At 43.5% G+C, this 20,083-nt stretch overlaps 1 protein-coding gene across 2 annotated transcripts in view; it reads right to left on the bottom strand.

Moving 5' to 3' along the window:
* The window catches only part of PTPRG (protein tyrosine phosphatase receptor type G), a 768,800-nt gene that overhangs the window by 59,870 nt on the left and 688,847 nt on the right, over window positions 1-20,083 (bottom strand). The window contains exons 14-15 of one of the 2 annotated variants that reach the window (XM_052648333.1): window positions 18,155-18,241; window positions 542-633 (exon numbers count right to left, since the gene is read on the bottom strand). In XM_052648333.1, coding sequence (XP_052504293.1) covers window positions 542-633; window positions 18,155-18,241 — 179 coding nt within the window. The remainder of the gene's footprint in view (window positions 1-541; window positions 634-18,154; window positions 18,242-20,083) is intronic. The other variant, XM_052648342.1, reaches the window with a different exon arrangement.

Here is a 20,083-nt window from a genome sequence, read left to right as displayed (position 1 = left end):
TTTTCACCAATCCCTACCCCAACAGCACCTGAGCATTTCCTACTTGTATCAAGGACAAATGAAACAGATACCAGACCAAGAACATCGTTCTAGACCCCCATACAAAGAGCCTGAGTACGAAAACTTTCAACCATCATGTAATTATTTTCAGAGTAAGGAATCTTAGAATAAAACTTTAAAATATATAACAGTATTTCAATTTTTTTTTTAAAAGCAAGCACACATTGCCTGTCCTAACAAAATCGAGTCCAAGTAGACTGCAAGTACATAAGTATGTTTTCCCCTTTTTTCTACTCTTTCTTCCCTTTCTTCATGAGACTCTATATTATGTGAACTCATAGTCATCTGTTCTCTGAAAGATGATTTCATTACATGGAAGAGATGTAAAGGAGCAAAGATCTCATTAAATTAAGGCTCTCTTAGACTGGGCAAGCTGGAAAAGACTAGAAAAATTATATCTGGTCATGGCTGTCGCATAACACTGAGAACAAAAAAAGAAAAACCATTAGCCCACTGGAAACAGGAGTTGTGTCTTACTTACCCAGAATAGGAATGATTGGAATACTTTCATTGGGGACCACCCGAGGTGAACTGCTATCTTCCACATAGAAATGAGCCGTCTGAAAACATTTTCTGTGCAGGAAAGAGAAAAGCAAACAGTGAGAGAAGAGAAACACACTTTGTCTGAGTTCACCATCTTTCAATTCTTCTTTCAGACTCTCCCAGCTTTCTATTTCACCCAGCACTGAGTACACACCCACGGGAAAGGAACAAGATACAGGAGGACAATGTCCAGCCGATCGGAAGGACCCCCCCCCCCAACTGCCGCTGAAGAATATCCACTTTTTTTTACACTATACCCATCCTGAGAGATAAAAGGGACACGACTTAGTCATGAGCCACTCAGACACATGAAAAGTTGGCATGAACTGAGGAAACTCGCTGTATAAACTGCAAGGATTAGCTCACAATCTTCCCCAATTCAACCTGCTCCAGAGGAAGAATTATTCGCTATTGTAAACTCTCAGCACCAAGTTCAAACGATACCTCGAACCCTCCCAAATGCAGTCATGGAACGGCCCAAGCACACAACAGCACCTCACTGTTAGCGCTCAGCGGAGGCCCCACCCCGAGCCCCAGACAGCTCCTGAAGGGGGTCAGAGGGCTTCCAGGGGCAAGCACCCTAGCCAGATCACGTCAGAGACCAGCACCCAACGCTGTCGAGTGTCGTCTGTATGTCAGGGGTTCTGTTTGATTTTTACCTGGACTTGAGACAAAGCAGGGAGCAGACACTGGTCATCACTGGACAGGCGGGGAGCAGAAAAGCCATCGGCGGCTCGCTCAGCCTCTGCCTGCTGCCGCCGGCCGGCCCTCGGTGTTCCCGCAGCCACGTCACTGCTCACTGCGGCCCTAATGAGCTGCCGGAAGCACCGGCTGAATATTTAATGAGGCTGCTCAGCGTGAATGGCTATTGTGACCAGAGACGGGTCCCTGTTCATCTGGCAGAGGGGCTTCACAATAGCTGGCCCCACTGCTGGGTCTTTGAGACAAGCAGGCGGCAGCCTTCTGGTGCTCGGGGTCCCAGGGACCCAGGCCACTCCTCTGGCGTCTCCCAAGAGCCCCGGGTAAACCCAATTAGAGCTCCACTTTTTCAGGGGTAGCCGATGGGTATCCCTACCACGGGAGTAAGTCAACTTTTCTTTGGAGTTGTCTTGGCTCACCTGATCCCAAGTACTCTTGCGATGATTCTGTTGGGTGTTTCCTGTTTCTACGAAGCCAAAGCAGAGGGATTTGGGGGGGAAGAGGAAATACCAGGGAACCTCAGAGAGTACAGAAGATCTTGGTGGGAGTGAGGAAGCCTCTGAGTTCTGCAGATTATTGGAACTGTAGGTTTGCACGGAGCTGTTGTAACTACACACAATCAAGAAGGATCACACATCCCACTGGGAAGTGTTTTCCTTTCAGTGGCGCCTGTGTTCAGACAGGAAGTAGTTCTAACCAACTGCATGCCCAGGCACGGCTATGGAAGCAGTCTGGAGGGCTGCTCCCTGCCATGAGGGGCTCCGGAACATAAATCACTCCCTCTCCTGGCACACATCTCACGGGACTGCTCTTGCAGAGCACTGAACAATAGTTTTTTCCTATGAACTGCCTGGCATTTGTAGTATAAATAATAGAACACGTTTTCACCACTCACCGTCTAGCTGTCTACCCCTAAATTTGGAAGGAACAGTCAGTCTGACTTAAGCTACAAGGACATGAAATGTACAAAGTATTTTAGGGCTACAGTAGTGACAGGATCTTCTACTGCATGTGAAATGAAGCAGATACATGTGAAAAGAAAAAACCATGATTTTGTGATTTCATGTAATAGTTTCTTTGTTTCCAAGCTCTTCATCAAATTTTCTATTTCTCCATCCCTGCCACCTCCCATGTCCCTGTCCCCAGTTTACACAGATTTCCAGAATGCAACCTTAGAGTTAAAACACAGAGGATGAGACTTTGCCAACCACCTAAAACTGTAACCACCCACTGCCATAGGTGAGGAGTATCTATTTTTCTTAAGATACTGGACCACTGAAGTATTTAGTAGCCCAAAAGAGTACTGTATGATAGTGAGTGAAAAGAATGGCCCAGTTTACCAGCTCAGATTTGAACTATGCACAAAGGGGGGGAAAAGTGCAAAAAAGATACCACACAACAAAGAATTAACTATTCTAAGACCATAATTACGCTACCTGATAAGGTTTCTAAAATATAAAGTATTAGTCAAAACAATCAGCATTGGCCAAGTAACTGTTAACATCAAACGACTTGGAAAGCATGAATTGACATGGCAGGTTCTTTTCCTGGAAGAAAACAGGCAGACGGTTCACCCAGACCCTCAGTTACACGTGAGGCCAGAGGCTCCATATCCTCTTTGGAAAAAGTAGCATGGACTGAAGCATATCACATGCTCCAAATGTGGCTGTTTATAATGGATTTTCCCTGGAGCAAAGGACTCTGGGATTGCCAGAGAAGAGCACACCCTGGGAATGAAGGTCAGAAACTCGGGGACCGAGGTCACTACATCCGCACCCTGAGGCAGGTCACACGGACTCGGGTGGGCACCCAACTACAGAACTCGGTGGCAAACGTCTTCCCTCGGAAAAAAGGTTTCAGTGGACCCGGTGAACATTTATTCAGCACTCACTGCTTAGTATGGTGCATGCAGAGAACACACTCTCTTTCTGGGAGCTTTAAAAACACCTCCTTAAGCCTGGCTAAGCATTTGAGTAATTAAAAATTAGGAACTATTGATACAAATGAAAAACAGGAGAAAAAGAATCCAAGTTACCCTCATCCTTCTCTTGGTAATCGTCACTAGTGCTATTTCAGGGTGTATCATTGCACACTTTCCCTCATCTAGTGACTGTTCTTTGATCACTGACAATGACAAACTGGGAGCAGAACAATAAACAAAAGACAGAGAAGGTCTCGCCCTAGTGGTGCTTATGTTCTTTCGGGGAAATCAACCACAAACAAGTAAACAAACAGTTTCAAAGCGTCAAGAGCTATGAACAAAATACAACAGGATGAGGTGGTGCTAACTGAGGGGGGAGGTGAAGGAGGGGTCCTCCCTGAGGAGGTGGCCTCAGAGCTGACACGTGATTGAGGAGGAAGGGTCATGGGAAGGTGCAGGGAAGACCATTCCAGGCAGATCCAGGAGCTGGTTAAAGAGCCTTAGCATAGAGTGAGCTTATCCATTGCTGGAACTGAAAGGAAGGCAGACTTAACAGCAGGGAAAGGAGGAGACCCAGAGAGGTGGGCAAGAGGCAGGTCATGCCAGATCCAAGGCCATAAACTTTGTTAGCATCTGTGGGCAATGAAAAGCCAACAGAAGGCTTTTATCCACAGACTGGAACGTTCTCACTCATCCCCTTCAAAGCACGTGCTCTGGCTGCTACATGATGAATGGAGTACAGGGCAGCAAGAACGGAGCAAGGAGCGCCATCAGGGGCTACTGCTGTAATCTCATCCACATACCGACAGGCAGACAGTTTTAACAAAAGGAGATCATATTATACATATCTCCTTGATAACAAATATGAACTGACATCCTCAGTCTGCTTACTTCTCCACTTTATGGACACACTACACTATTAGATGTTTAACTTCTTATTTCTTGAATAACCGTTGATGGGGGAGTCTACTTTGGTCAAGTGAAGTGAAGTCGCTCAGTCGTATCCGACTCTTTGCGACCCCACAGACTGTAGCCTTCCAGGCTCCTCTGTCCATGGGATTTTCCAGGCAATATACTGGAGTGGATTGCTGCTGGGAGCCAGTGTGGAGAATCCCACCCATGGCAAAGGTCATGAGGAAGAGGCCTGACGGGCAAAGGCGAGATCAGGACTCAAGGGACCCCCTCAACTTGCTCGAGCATCTACCCCCGAACCAGAATCTGTCTGTCTTATTATTTTATGTCTTTCACCAGCTCTTCTGACATTAGCAGGGGTCTGTCCCTGACCAAAAGAGTTAACATTGGGCTTTAGTTTCTAAATCTCCTGGGCATGAAAGGAGTGTTTCAAACCCTCTGTTAGCATTCTAGCTTACATGGCAGCTTTATCCAGACTCTTGCAACATTGTTGAGCCTATGCAATGCTTGCTGCCAAGTTCTCACATCCCTTATCCATTGTGTTCCTGGGAGTGCATATAGTCAGGATGTAGAAGAAGCAAGTAATAGCCTTAGCATTAGCAACATCAGACTTTGAGTTAATAAGTTCTTTCTTTGCTGTCACCTGCTGAATCTTTGCTCCATAAGAATGTAACTCTGTACTTTCAGGGTGACGCAGGCTAAGAATTTAAGAAGAAACACTTTAAGGGAAAATCACTGTTCTGATGTCCCGGCTGGCCAACCTTTATCAAAAGGAGGTCATGGAATATCAACAGGCCTCCGGAATAAAAGATGATGTACAAAAAATAAGACTTTTGCAGGAAGGAACCTGATATCGATAAAAGTTATTACTGATGGAATGTTGAGTTGACTCTGCATTTTTTCACCTTGCTGTATGTATAACTCAGGGTATAAAAGCCCCGAGAAGAATAATGTAAATGGGCCTCGCTCAAAGAAGCTTGGTCACTCCGTGTCTCTTTCTTTCGCCCTGAACAGGGTGCCATTGCCGAGGTCCAGCCTCAGCAGAGTCCAGGGATATCCTCAGGATGGACGACGTCGGTGAATGAAGAAAGATAGATAAAGAGATAAAGAAAGAGACACGGGGTGAGCAAGCTTCTTTGAGCAAGGCCCATTTACTTTATTCTTCTCGGGGCTTTTATACCCTGAGTTATACATACAGCAAGGTGAAAAAAATGCAGAGTCAACTCAACATTCCATCAGTAATAACTTTTATCGATATCAGGTTCCTTCCTGCAAAAGTCTTATTTTTTGTACATCATCTTTTATTCCGGAGGCCTGTTGATATTCCATGACCTCCTTTTGATAAAGGTTGGCCAGCCGGGACATCAGAACAGTGATTTTCCCTTAAAGTGTTTCTTCTTAAATTCTTCGCCTGCATCACCCTGAAAGTACAGAGTTACATTCTTATGGAGCAAAGATTCAGCAGGTGACAGCAAAGCAAGAACTTATTAACTCAAAGTCTGATGTTGCTAATGCTAAGGCTATTACTTGCCTCTTCTACATCCTGACTATATGCACTCCCAGGAACACAATGGATAAGGGATGTGAGAACTTGGCAGCCAAGCATTGCATAGGTTCAACAATGTTGCAAGAGTCTGGATAAAGCTGCCATGTAAGCTAGAATGCTAACAGAGGGTTTGAAACACTCCTTTCATGCCCAGGAGATTTAGAAACTAAAGCCCAATGTTAACTCTTTTGGTCAGGGACAGACCCCTGCTAATGTCAGAAGAGCTGGTGAAAGACATAAAATAATAAGACAGACAGATTCTGGTTCGGGGTAGATGCTCGAGCAAGTTGAGGGACCGAGTCCTGATCTCGCCTTTTCCCGTCAGGCCTCTTCCTCATGACCTTTGCCATGGGTGGGATTCTCCACGCTGGCTCCCAGCAGATTGCCATTTTCTTCTCCAGGGGATCTTCCCAACCCAGGGATTGAACCTGGGTCTCTCACACTGTAGACACTTACTTTACCATCTGAGCCACTAGAGAAGTCAAGAGACTGGTAATTTTGCTGGGTTGTGGCCTCCTTTCCACTACCATTGACCACGTGGAGATGAGTCTTCTCTGGGTACAAATTCTACACTGTGGGTTTCATGCCTAAGAAAAGTGGCTGGTTCAGAGTCATCACCACACGACATTTTATTTGACTTGCTCATCTCAGAGAAGGCTCATGAGATGTTTTTGGGGTTTTTCTGCCTTTTTTTTTTTCTTTAAACCTTCAGTAGTATCCAGGAATTAAAAAAGTAAAGGCAAGAGATTTTGGACAAGATGAAAAGAAAGTGTGAGTTTTAATGCCTCTAAATATCTAAATTGTGATGTGTTCCAAGAGGCAGTATTGTCTCTAATTCTGAACTCAGGAAAACAGAGATAAAATTTCTGAAGATGCCTCAGTGTGTCACCAAGTGTGCAATTTCAAAGTTCTATTTAGGTTCAATTCTCCTTCAAGTTACTGACTCTAACATCTCTCCTTGAAGGAAACAGATTCTTTGGATCAAGAGCCGTCCTATAACCTTATTTCTTCACACTGAGCATTTGTTTCTGTCAGTATCTCCAACAGGGAAATAAGTCAGTTGTGTTTGGAATAGGAAAAAAAAATAAAAAAACATTTTTAAGTTTAACTACAAATTACAGTCTCCTGGATACTCACCATAAATTTTGTATTCGCCTCTTCCCCCTTTTCTTACTTTCCTTTTTCTCTGCCCCTCCCATCATGTCTGGTTTAAGAACTTGAAAACATCCTTTTTTTTCCCCAACTAACCCTGACTGGCTCAGTAATGATCTAAATTAGTTATCTTTTACTTCCTCTCATCCACCTTTCAGCAGGTATTTTCCTGACACCCTGTGCTTCCCAATTTAGGAATCTGTTTTTTCTCTAATAATCTCTCTTTATTTCTTTAAGATTACAAATATAGTATTTACTCCCATGCTCAACTAGCTAAGCCATTTTCAGATGTGGAAACCAGCTAAGCAAAAGAAGAGGAGAAAAGGCTCACTTCACAACTCCAATTAGTAAGAGCAAAAACAAACAAAAAAGGCAAATAAAATTACTTGGTTTAACCTTACTTTCTACTACTCTTTTTTTTCTTTTGTAATTTATTTTTTTATTGAAGGATAATTGCTTTATAGAATTTTGCTGTTTCCTGTCAAACTTCAACATGAATCAGCCATAGGTATATACATATCCCTTCCCTTTTGAACCTCCCTCCCATTTCCTGCCCCATCCCACTCCTCTAGATTGACACAGAGCCCTTGTTTGAGTTTCCTGAGCCATACAGCAAATTCTTGTTGGCTATCTATTTTACATTCAATTTACAAATTTTTAAGTTCACCTTAGTTTTGGAGGGTCCTGAAGTCAATCAGCCCCTCTCTCTCAATCTCTCTCTCACACATACAAGAACACTCCCCACTGAAGTTTCAATCAAGTAGTGGTTATCACTCAGCAGCCCATTGCTCTTCGCCTTGGCCAGCTTTTAAAATCCCATGTTGGATGAGCCCCATTCCTGGCGATTTTAGCTGGGCAGGCCCAGGGTGGGTACACAGATCTGTGTCTTCTGCAAAAATTATCCCCAAATTCGGGTGTGATTGTCTCTGGTGAAGGACCACTGCAAGAGTGAAAATGGTTCCCTAGAGTCTCTAGGCCCTAAGAAACCCCTAAAGAAATAAAACAATCCTGGGTGGTGCCACCTTAAAAATGCCCAGTGAAGACTCTAGAATTTAAAGGGTCCTGTATGAGAAAATGAAACTGGAGTAAGAATTCAAGGATGTTAACATAACTCATCTCAAACACAGAAAGAAAACCTGTATTGCACAAAGCTTGAACAAAACCATGGAAGGTCTTCTGCTTTGTTTCTGTGAGAACCTAAGTTCCCAGACATAGGACGGAATTCTCTAAGAGAGACCAAGCGTGCTGCCACTGTATGTAAAACAAGCTTCAGAGCACAGAAAAAAGTCAGATTTCTCAAATGAAAGTTGTTCCTCCTACCGCTACCTTTTAAGCCACCTTTGTGGCTTTCTGGCTCTGCTTGTCTGCCAGCAAAATAAATTTTAGTTTCCATGAAGGAATTCCAGTTATAGATACGAACTTGACTGTCAAGTAGTTCATGATGTTCTGATGTCCTCAATTCCAAGCGTCCTGCCACTTGAACAATGAAAACCAGTCGAGTTAGAGGGCTTTCTAAAACCCACCCCTAGGAAGCAAGTACCACAATAAAGAGTTCCACCACACGTTCACTGAATGCTCCCAGATGGACGCAATGAAGAGGCATTCCAAGTTGGCAGGAGAGACTTTTCCTCAGTTCAACTCAAGTGGGAGCTGGATCAGAATGAAAATGAAACAGAAGACGTGAGTCTGTGGGTCCCACTTTACCTAAGCCTCTCACAGAGTAAGCATCTCTCACCTTTTCTCTCACCTTGAAGTCTGACACGGAAAGGTACGCACATCTCATACAACACAGTCCCTGAATACAAGCCAACCGCCTCCTTTCTTGACCAAAGGTGGTCCACTATGTGCATCTTACAGGAAGCTCTAGGTAGCTAAGTGGAAACAGGCTTTCTGTACTACTCTCCATTCATTCATCTCTTCTGAGAAAACCAACACGGGCTCCTGTGTTTTAAGATGTATAAGAAAGCTTTGACTAGAAGTCAAGAGGATGATACCCTACATTCCTCTCCATGTAATCAGATGCACATAGATCCTGGCTAGAAGCTCCTTGGTTTCAAGACCACACCCCACTGCCTGGGGCCCAGAACCCATTCAGGGTCTGAAGGCCTCGTGGCAGGACTGGATATGTATGTATGTATGGATCAGCCGGGCTTTTAAAAACCCATAGATGTTTTCAGCTTACAGTCACGAACAATGGGTGTTAGACTGAAATTTCTAAAAACAATTTTCCATTCTTTCAAGTCAGGCAGATACTTTGCAGAGAGACTTTTTCAGAAATCAAAAATCCTACTCTTGAGACAGCACAGCCTATGTACCAAGGACATCTTCCAGTCAAGTTGTAGCAGATACGGACTGAGATGCGAAAGCCATCAACACCAGTCCCCAGAGCTCCCCATGGGAACACACATGCTGCCAGCACAGGACAGACTGGGGTGTTTAATTGGCCCTCTTGACAATGAAAACCCCCCCACCCCCCACACACCCCCAGCTGCTCTAGTGGTGCCCGCTGTTAATAAATAGACTCAAGCTACAGAGGCTTCCTATTCAAACAAAACGTAGCCAACTACAGAGATAAGCAGGAGCCCTCCAGGTTCTCCCTCCTGGCCTCTCATTTCTTTGCAAGAATCACCCAGAAGGACCAGTCTTCTGCAGAAAGGCTTTCTTTTCTGCTCCTCCTGTTTTCCTGGGTATAAGCCTCTGACACATCCTCACAATTTCCTTACTCAGATCTCTTTCTGCCCCTCTAACAGGAAGCTGAGAATAATTTAGATGCAAGATACTTTTCAAAAGCTAAGTGCTGACCTCCAGTCCAGGAAGACTCTATCTCGTAGCTGTCTGGAACTCCACTGCCCACTGTTGCCGATGGCAGGCATCTGGATCTGCTTACAGGAGACTTTCTGAAGCCTCTAGACACCTGGGTCAAACTGGACATCTCTGGCGAGCTTGAGATGAGACCCTGTTCTCATCCAGGGTCCTTGGCTTATGGTAACACTTCCCTCAGCATCACTGTAACTGATGGGGCATGGGTGACAGTAGGGCCGCAGGACAATATGCAGACTCCTATGGAAACCTGGGATTATGGAAGTGAAAGTGGAAGCCGCTCAGTTGTGTCTGACTCTTTGCAACCCCATGGACTATACAGTCCATGGAATTCTCAAGGCCAGAATACTGGAGTGGGTAGCCTATCCCTTCTCCAGGGGATCTTCCCGACCCAGGAATTGAACCAATGTCTCCTGCATTGCAGGCAGACTCTTTACCAACTGAGCTATCAGGGAAGCCCATGATTATGAAACTACCAAATACTGATACACAGGGAACCAAATACTGATACACAGGGATTAGGAACCAAGTCACTGTCTTCAAATTCAGTTCAATGGCTCTGTAATCACACTGGAGTGACAAGGAGTTTGTCTATGGTGTGCAGCTCAAAATGCTAGGGGAGGCTAGAACAGGCGGGTGGCTGAGATGCTGTTGAATATTAATTAAGTAATCTTAACCGATCTGTATACTGCCCTCACCTAACATCACGGTGGCATGCTTGCTAATACTCTCATTTATTCTCATGCTGTCAAGCACAGAAATCATGTTAATATTTACTTTTGTAAATGGAACTGCTGTAGTAAACTGTGTATGAATAAGAGTCACTTATAAACAGAAAGTGGGAACACGTTCACGTGCCTTCGAGGAAGATGATTGAGGGCTATGTTAAAAAGACACGGATTGATATATTATGGCAAAATTCGAGTTCTTAAGAAATCGAATGGACAAAGACAATAACAGAAGGGAAAGGCTGTGGGAGTTGATGGGCTTTTTCCTCCAAGAGGAGGGTCTGCTAGAAGTAACGCAGGGGTCCCGCTTGGAAAGCAGTCCCGTGTCAGTTCTCAGCTGAGATGCTTTCATGTGCAACCACTCACTCATGTTAAGTTCCCTTTATTGCATCTGAAATCACACTGGAAAATTCGGTTTATACTCAGAGTATCTCTTCAGGAAGGCATCTTCTAGAAAAAAAGGAATTCAGACCTGCGCTTCTTATTTGCATATTCTTTAAACCTTCAAAGGGACGCTGAGATCTGATAAATACTAATATCCTTGTGGGCATAATCTAATGGCATAATCCACACGAGGGTGCTCCCAGGCATCCCAGGACACATGATTGTCATACCCTGGATCAGTGGGGCTTTTCTGCTGTGAGGAGGAGATGATGGGAGAAAGGAAGAGAAAAAGCGAACAAAATTGTTTTGGAAATGATGGGTGGGCAGGGTGACAGGGCAAACATACTAAATAAGGAGAAAATGTTTGGAAATAGTTTGGATCTCACATGGATAGGAGAGATGTCCCATCCAGCTCTGGTTACAGCTGGAAGGGACAAGACTCTGATTTCTGCAGTGAGAATTTTATTGAAGGATACAAACTGCCTGCAATTAACATCTTAGGAAAGTGGGAGAAAATTAACAAATAATACGCAGAGAAGCAGGAGCAAACTTCCAGGCTTGACATTAAGTTTTCCCGGAGACCCCTGCAGACACCCTTGAGTACTAGTTACGCTTTCTGGGAGATATGAGAGGAAAAGGTAATTTCATGAACCATATTTTGACAAGACCAGAACCTGAACAGGGCAGTGTGTACATTCCAGCTGGTTTTAAGACAGTGAGCACTAGACAGTCCTTGCCACACTCCTGGCTGTTAACTCAGAAAGAGGGCCTCAAGTCCACTCCTGTTCAGTTAGTGCCCCGGTCTGCATGTTCCCAATTTCTGAACTGAGGCTTCAGCAGCTCTTCACCTTATCTTTCCCACTGTTGCAAGAGACTGACACAACACCCTACTGACTGGAAGGGTTAACAGGGACAGGACAGTCCAACTTATTTCAGGCAGGAGCTAGTAAATGCAAATTCTCATTTCATTTATTGCACGTACGACTGAGTATCTATATCATAAAGTGGCCCGGTAAAAACCTTTGCCAAGTACTTATTTCACGAACATAGTGACTGAACTAAGTCCGTCAGGTTTTTGCTGTAAGAGCTATTTTAAGGATCGACTGAGGTGTTATGTGCCTCTCCACTAAACAGCCCCAGATTGTAGTACTTTTAAAATATTTGGGACCATCTGGGGGAAAAAAAACGATTCAGACATCACACTATCAGTCAGGTTTCATTCCAAGTGATTTAAGAATTCCACATTAACATTTGAAGCCATAAAAGTACCTTAAAAAAAAAAAAAGTAACCTCAGTTGGGGGAAAGACTTTCTAATGAGAATTCAAAACTCAGAAACCAAAAAAAGACTTTATGGATAAATCTGATTATATCAACATCAAAGAAGGAGCATAAACACAGTTAAAAGGCAATGCACAGACTGGGAAAATACATTTGCAACCTGTATTGCTGACAAGAGGTCTCTCTCTTGATTAGAAAAAGACCAACAATGCAAAGAAAGAAAGAGCAAAAGATCAACAATTTATAGTAAAAAAAAATACAAGTGGCAGAGCCATAGGAAAGATATGTAACCTTTTTATAAAATACACTAAGACACATTTTTCCTTTCCACCTGTGAAGTTAGCAAAAATACCAAAGTCTGACAACACGCTGTGCTGGAGAAGCTGTAGGTAAACAGGCAGGCTCACACATTGCTGGTAGAAGCCCACCTTGATGTCCCCTGGGGAGGGCAAACGGGCACTGTCAAAGTTATGAATGCATGTAGCTCAGAATACAGTCAATTTCTTGAATTTATACTAGAAATAGACCTATCAACTTGCAAAAGAACATATCAAGTTATTCATCACACGACTGTCAGTCATAATAAGACTTGGAAGCAACCAAAATGACAGCCACAGGGGAATGGTACAATAAATCACAACACAACTATACCAAAAAAAAAAGAAAATATCGTGCTTCTGTAAAAAGGAATGAGAACTACATATGCATAGAGAAAAAAATCATGTTATGTGAAACAAAGGTTGCTGATAGCATATGCAGTATTCTGCTCTGTAAAAGGAGACAAAGGAATATACTGACTAAATTCATATATATCCACACACACAGAAACACACGCACACACATACATAACCATCTCTGAGAGCAGACAACCAACTAGTACTAATGGTAACCATGAACAGTATGAAAAGGCGAAAAGATAGGACACTGAAAGAGGAACTCACCAGGTCAGTAGGTGTCCAATATGATACTGGAGAAGAGTGGAGAAATAACTCCAGAAAGAATGAAGAGATGGAGCCCAAACAAAACCAACACCCAGTTATGGATGCGACAGGTGATGGAAGTAAAGTCCAATGCTGTAAAGAGCAATACTGCATAGGAACCTGGAATATTAGGTCCATGAATCAAGGTAAATTGGAAGTGGTCAAAGAGAAGAGGGCAAGAGTCAACATCAACATTATAGGAATCAACGAACTAAAGTGGACTGGAATGGGAGTTTAACTCAGATGACCATTATATCTACTACTGTGGGCAAGAATCCCTTAGAAGAAACAGAGTAGCCCTCAAAGTCAACAAGAGAGTCCAAAATGCAGTACTTGGGTGTAATCTCAAAAATGACAGAATGATTTCTGTTCATTTCCAAGGCAAACCATTCAATATCACAGTAATCCAAGTCTATGCCCCAATCAATAATGCCAAAGAAGCTGAACGGTTCTATGATGACCTACAAGACCTTTTAGAAGTAACACCCCCAAAAGATGTCCTTTTCATCATAGGGGACTGGAATGCAAAAGTAGGATGTCAAGAGACACCTGGAGTAATAGTCAAGTTTGGCCTTGGAGTACAAAATGAAGCAGGGCAAAGGCTAGCAGAGTTTTGCCAAGAGAATGCACTGGTCATAGCAAACACACTCTTCCAACAACACAAGAGAAGACTCTACACATGGTTATCACCAGATGGTCAATACCCAAATCAGACTGATTATATTCTTTGTAGCTGAAGATGGAGAAGCTCTATACAGTCAGCAAAAACAAGGCTGGGAGCTGACTGTGGCTCAGATCATGAACTCCTTATTGCCAAATTCAGACTTAAATTGAAGAAAGTAGGCAAAACCACTAGACCATTCAGGTATGACCTAAATGAAATCCCTTATGATTATATTGTAGAAGTGACAGAGAGATTCAAGGGATTAGATCTGATAGACAGAGTACCTGAAGAACTATGGACAGAGCTTCAGCAATCAAGACCATCCCCAGGAAAAATAAACACAAAAAGGCAAAGTAATTGTCTGAGATGGCCTTACAAATAGCTGAGAAAAGAAGAGAAGCTAAAGGCAAAGGAGAAAATAAAAGATATACCCATCTGAAAGCAGTGTTCCAGAGAATAGCAAGGAGAGATAAGAAAGCCTTCTTCAGTGATCAATGCAAAGAATAGAGGAAAACAATAGAATGGGAAAGACTAGAGATCTCTTCAAGAAAATTAGAGATACCAAGGGAACATTTCATGCAAAGATGGGCTCGATAAAGGACAGAAATGGTATGGACCTAACAGAAGCAGAAAATATTAAAAAGAGGTGGCAAGAATATACAGAAGAACTATACAACAAAGATCTTAATGACCCATATAACCACGATGGTGTAACCACTCACCTAGAGCCAGGCATCCTGGATTGTGAAGTTAAGTGGGCCTTAGGAAGCACCGAAACGAACAAAGCTAGTGGAAGTGATCGAATTCCAATTGAACTATTTCAGACCCTGAGAGATGATGCTGTTAAAGTGCTACACTCAATACGCCAGCAAATTTGGAAAACTCAGCAGTGACCACAGGACTGGAAAAGGTCAGTTTTCACTCTAAACCCAAAGAAAGGCAATGCCAAACTACTGCACAAATTAATGTTCAAACTACTGCACAACTGCACTCATTTCACACGCTAGCAAAGTAATGCTCAAAATTCCCCAAGCCAGGTTTCAACAGTATGTGAGCTAAGAACTTCCAGATGTTCAATCTGGATTTAGAAAACGCAGAGGAACCAGAGATCAAATTGCCAACATCTGTTAGATCATAGAACAAGAGAGATCCATAGCAAGAGAGTTCCAAATAAACATCTATTTCTGCTTTACTGACTATGCCAAAGCCTTTGACTGTGTGGATCACAACAAACTGTGGGAAATTCTTCAAGAGATAGGAATATCGGACCACCTCACCTGCCTCCTGAGAAATCTATATGCAGGTCAAGAACCAACAGTTAGAACCGGACATGCAACAATAGACTCATTCTAAACTGGGAAAGGAATATGTCAAAGCTGTATATTGTCACCCTGCTTATTTAACTTATATGCAGAGTACATCATGCGAAATGCTGGGCTGCATGAAGCACAAGCTGGAATCAAGATTGCCGGGAGAAATATCAATAACCTCAGATATGCAGATGACAACACCCCTATATCAGAAAGTGAAGAGGATCTAAAGAGCCTCTTGATGAAAGTGAAAAAGGAGATGAAAAAGCTGAAGACTAAGGTCATGGCATCCAGTCCCACCACTTCATGGCAAATAGATGGGTAAACAATAACAGTGAGAGACTATTTTCCTGGGTTCGAAAATGTCTGCAGATGGTGACTACAGCCATGAAAGTAAAAGACACATATTCCTTGGAAGAAAAGCTATGACCAACCTAGACTGCATATTAAAAAGCAGAGATATTACTTCACTGACTAAGGTCCAGGCAGTCAAAGCTATGGCTTTTCCACCAATACTTTGGCCACCTGATGTTAAGAACTGACTCATTGGAAAAGACCCTGATGGCTGGGAAAGGTTGAAGGCAGGAGGAGAAGGGGGTGACAGAGGATGAGACGGTTGGATGGCATCTCTGATGGACATGATGGACATGAGTTCAAGCAAGCTCTGGGAGTTGGTGATGGACAGGGAAGCCTGGCATGCTGCAGTCCTGGGGTCACAAAGATTCGGACATGACTGAGCGACTCAACTGAACTGAAGTGAATGGTTACCTGTCTACAACGGGGCAGGAAACAGGTGGGTGTTTGGGTGAAGAGACAGTGATCTCAGGGTAAATATAATTTTATACGTTTTGCTTTCTGAACCATGTCAATGATTACCTATTCCAAATTTAAACCTACAGTTTGTTTGAAAAAGGAAATACTTGGATCTGATTTTTACTGCTTTTTCTTCTCCTTTCAGTAGGGTATCATTAACAATGATTTCTAACAGCCTTGGTCCTGCATTGGCAATGGTGTCCACTCTGGGACTGCCTGGGGCCCTCTCACCCACAAATGAGGAGGAGGAGTGTTAAGGTCAGTGAGGCTATCAAGGGAGACAAGGTGGGAGCCAGAGGGGCTGATGGAAGGGCAGCTTCTTGCAGCAGCCTGGGAGAGAGAGAGTACGGTGGGGTAGCCACAGGGAGGAAGAGCAGAAACTTGCAGATCAGGTCAGTATGGGGCCCAGGTCTTCACCAGGGAGTGGTCAGCGCAGCACGTGGGGGTGTGAGAAAGGTCATCACTCAGGACTCACACAACAGAGAGGGCCGTCCCCACTGGGTCACCTGAGCAGCGTGGCCCTAACAAATAACTTCTCAGAGCCTCGATCTCCTTGTCTTCTAACAGTGTAATAGATCTCACACAGTCAGTATTTCATACATATTACATTTACTCCTCACAACTCCACTACAAGGAACCATCACAGACCCATTTTCTGGAGGAGTCCATTGAGGTTCAGAGAGCTTAGGTAAGTAACTCAAGGTCATAGAGTCACAAAGAGGCAGAGCTGCAGTTAGAAGCTACTATTCCCTGAGCCAAGGTCTGTCTTAGCTGCTACACTATTAAAAAAAAAAAAGTAAAGTCAAAACTATGATTCACAAGTAGGTGAATTCTATAAATACTTGCAGTTTCCCAAGATAGTCCTCGGGAAACTTCTAGACCTACATAAAACTGTTCTTTCCCCAAGCTTCTGGCACTCAGAGGTAGAGAAGATACCAGAGGGACTGAGTGCTTTATAACAAAACATAGCCTCTCTAACGAGCCCACTCCCTCATTCGGGGCCAAGTACAAAAATCAGAGCTAGTAACAGTCCACCTGGCTGTGGCACTGTGTCTGGAAAGGACTTAGAAACTGGATGGGCATTTATCTTTGTGCCATTCACAAGGTAATGATGGCTTTTTAAAGTGTTAAGAGTCAAAACTACATTATATTTATAATGAACTGGGCATGAAAGTTGGTCATTTAAGTGAGGTCCCAGGTCTTTCTCTTAAGACTAGATCTTTGAATCTAAAACTTATACAGAAGGGTTTCTATTTCAATTTTTACTCTTGAAGTGCTGAAAATGGGATTCAAAATTAAAGACTTCAATAAGGAAAAAGAGACGATAGAAAGAATCATTGCATTACCAGTTAGCAGTTACTGCCTTTCTCTAAAAGCCCAAAATTGCACCGTTCAGCTTAAAAGAAGATAGATCATAGAATCTGTCATTGATCTTCCACAGTTCTTGTACTATACCTTCCTAGATCTCACAGCTATCCCCAATTATAGTGGGTGCATCAGCTACAATTTCATCTCATCATCTGTTTTACCCACAACCAATGGAGAAAAATAAGTTCATGCAAAAAGTCAAATATCAATTCAATAAACTGGTTTGTTGAAAAGGAACAAGGGGCTACTAACAACAAAACGTTGATTAGTGAATTATTCTAAGAGGCCATTTAATATTAAAGCATTAATTACCATCTTAAGTAGAATTTGCCTAGATAAGCCTTACACAAAGTATCAAGGGCTTACGTGTGGTGATTAAGATTATATAATCTGGACTGCTAAAGGTTTATTATAAATCTCTCCAGGACAGTAATTTTTTTAAGTACTCAAGCCATCAAAAACTCTTGTATTCATTTGAATTTTAGCCTTCTTATGGAAAAAAAATGCTGTAACCCCATTTATTTCTCTCTTCTCTTCCAGCCCTTCTCCTTTAACTCATTGACAAATTTAGGTTTCTACAAGATACCTTTCACTCATAAGGCTAAATGCATGCATAAAGTGTTTTTACAGCTCTCCAACATGCAAACATCTGAAATTGCAGAAAGAAAAGGGATGCAACAGACATACCAACATATAAACATAAAATATTCCCATCCTAGAAATAAAAAACATCCCCCTCCATTGGCAAAATCAAGCAAAGCAAGCACACGCGGGACATACTGGCATTGCTACCAGCTACCCGCCAGCCACACTGATGTTTGCAAGCCATCCTTTTGGGAGCTGGGGTAGAACAGGTGAGTTTCAGCGCTGTGCTGTCTGGAGGGCTTGACTCCCCATGGCAACAGAACAAAAATCCGGCAAGCCAGTCCCGGCCAAAGAGACCCCCTCCCCACCTTCAGCTTGACTGCCCCTCACCTGCTCCCCTTCTCTCCTCTCTCCCCAGAAGAAGGCACTTCACGGAAACGTCTGGGAAAGCCCTTGGACTTTATTTTGTTACACCCTCTAAATGGACAAAAAACAGAAGAGAACAGGTGTAGAAGACAGTACTTTCAATTGGCCACCCCTCCCTCCCATTTTGCACAGACCAACCCCACCACTGGACCTCGCAGGGGGCATGCTCCAAAGAGAAGGGTTTACCCACAAAGATAGCTTGGCTTCTTAAGGTTTTTTCAAAACTGAGGTAAGAAATGCAAAAAGGGAAATTCTGCTCTTAAAAGCTGTCTTTAAGATACTAGAAATCTGTTATCACCCCCAGTGTGATCAGAAGGTAAGGATACCACCGACCCAGTAACAGCTTCTGATGAGCCTCCCATCTTTGACAAGCTCCCCTGGCAAATAGGGTGGCTTAAAACACCACTGGGATAAACACAATTTGGCAGGAACAGGTTGGGTACCATTTGAACCTCAGCTCTGCCACAGATTTCTCTGAAACTGGTGCCATGAGACTGGTCTGGGGCTTGGTCTTTCCCCATGCATGTCACTCCTCTCTGGAAAGACGCTTTGATTCCCAGTGCAGGGGGTGGGATCACACGAAGGCAGCTCAGACACGGGCAGCTGGGGTGGGGTGGGGCAGCAGTGGACAGGTGACTGGAATACACTGGGTCTGACGCTGAATTTCCTCTTAATACTTAAATAAGCAGAGCATTGGAGGCTTGGTGCTAGCATTTGAAAAGATGCACTGTGGCCACCCTGAGAAGTGTTGCTTTAATTATATGCAACCCCCAAACCACCTGGGCTATAGGATTTCACATTGAAAGGATTTTCTTTCTCAACTCTGTAGGACAGTAGAGACTAACACGGATATGGAAACGTTCTCCTTTCTGGAAGTTCTTCTTAATCTCATGCAGAACTCTGCATTCAGGACGTGATTTCAAAGAACACTTGACGTGATTTCAAAGAACACTTGAGAACTTCTGATTGTCTTCTTCTCGGAATGGACTTTCTCTAATGCGTAGCTGTTAGTTTTTTCGTCTCCATCAACACAAGCTTTCCTTTATGTTGATAATTAATAGCCTCGATGGTGGGTAAAAGTGCTTGGTGCCGAAACCAAATGAGGGCTAAGTCAAAACTTGGGAAAATGATTAAGAAGTAGTGGAGGGGGGAAGGTGCTATAAATCAGAACTTCTTGTCTCCCTCTACTGAGCACATTGTGGAATTGCAACAACTGTCCTCAAAACCTCTCTCTCACATGCAGCGCGGCTACCAACATCAATCCCAGGGAATCACGAGTGTGTTGGGAGTGTTTTTGCAAATTTTCATAAGAACTTGAAATTTGCAGCTTCCTAAAATATTTAGACTTCTTCTCAACCCTTAGCCCTACTCTGAATTCTGCCAGACTCACTCTTTCAGGAATTTTGGAGCCGAGCCGGCTATCTCCGCAGTTTCTCCTCACACACAATCGCAGGCGCTTCAAACTCCCACCCTGTAAACTGACAACACTCCGCTGAGAAGCAAATGCTACAAAACTAATATCCCAAATAATCGAGGGGGCTACCTGAGAAACCCGACAAGGCAGACCTCATCAACCCTGGGAGACAGGACTCTTCATTCTAAGAAATCCAAAGAAAGGCACCGGGGATGTAACAGACACTGAATATGTCTAGGAGTTTCCCTTTCCTGCAAAGCGAGCGTGGTTGAAAAACGGATCCATTCACTTCTTCACAGAATCAGTCCTGTTTCTTAAGGATCACAGTGCATAAATGGCAGTCTTTAGTGGTGAGTCTCTCCCTGCTTTTGTCTAAGTGACTACGTGTTCCCTGGTTCCAAGAGCTTCGGCTGGCATCTCAGGGCCAACTCGACAGCAGGGGGGCTGGTTACTATAACAACGGATGGGTCTCCTGAATT

Source organism: Budorcas taxicolor, chromosome 1 (assembly GCF_023091745.1).
Source record: "Budorcas taxicolor isolate Tak-1 chromosome 1, Takin1.1, whole genome shotgun sequence".
In the NCBI taxonomy this organism is placed as follows: Eukaryota; Metazoa; Chordata; class Mammalia; order Artiodactyla; family Bovidae; genus Budorcas; species Budorcas taxicolor.
The sequence above is the reverse complement of the archived record's forward strand: the minus strand, read 5'-3'. Positions and strand labels throughout refer to the sequence as shown.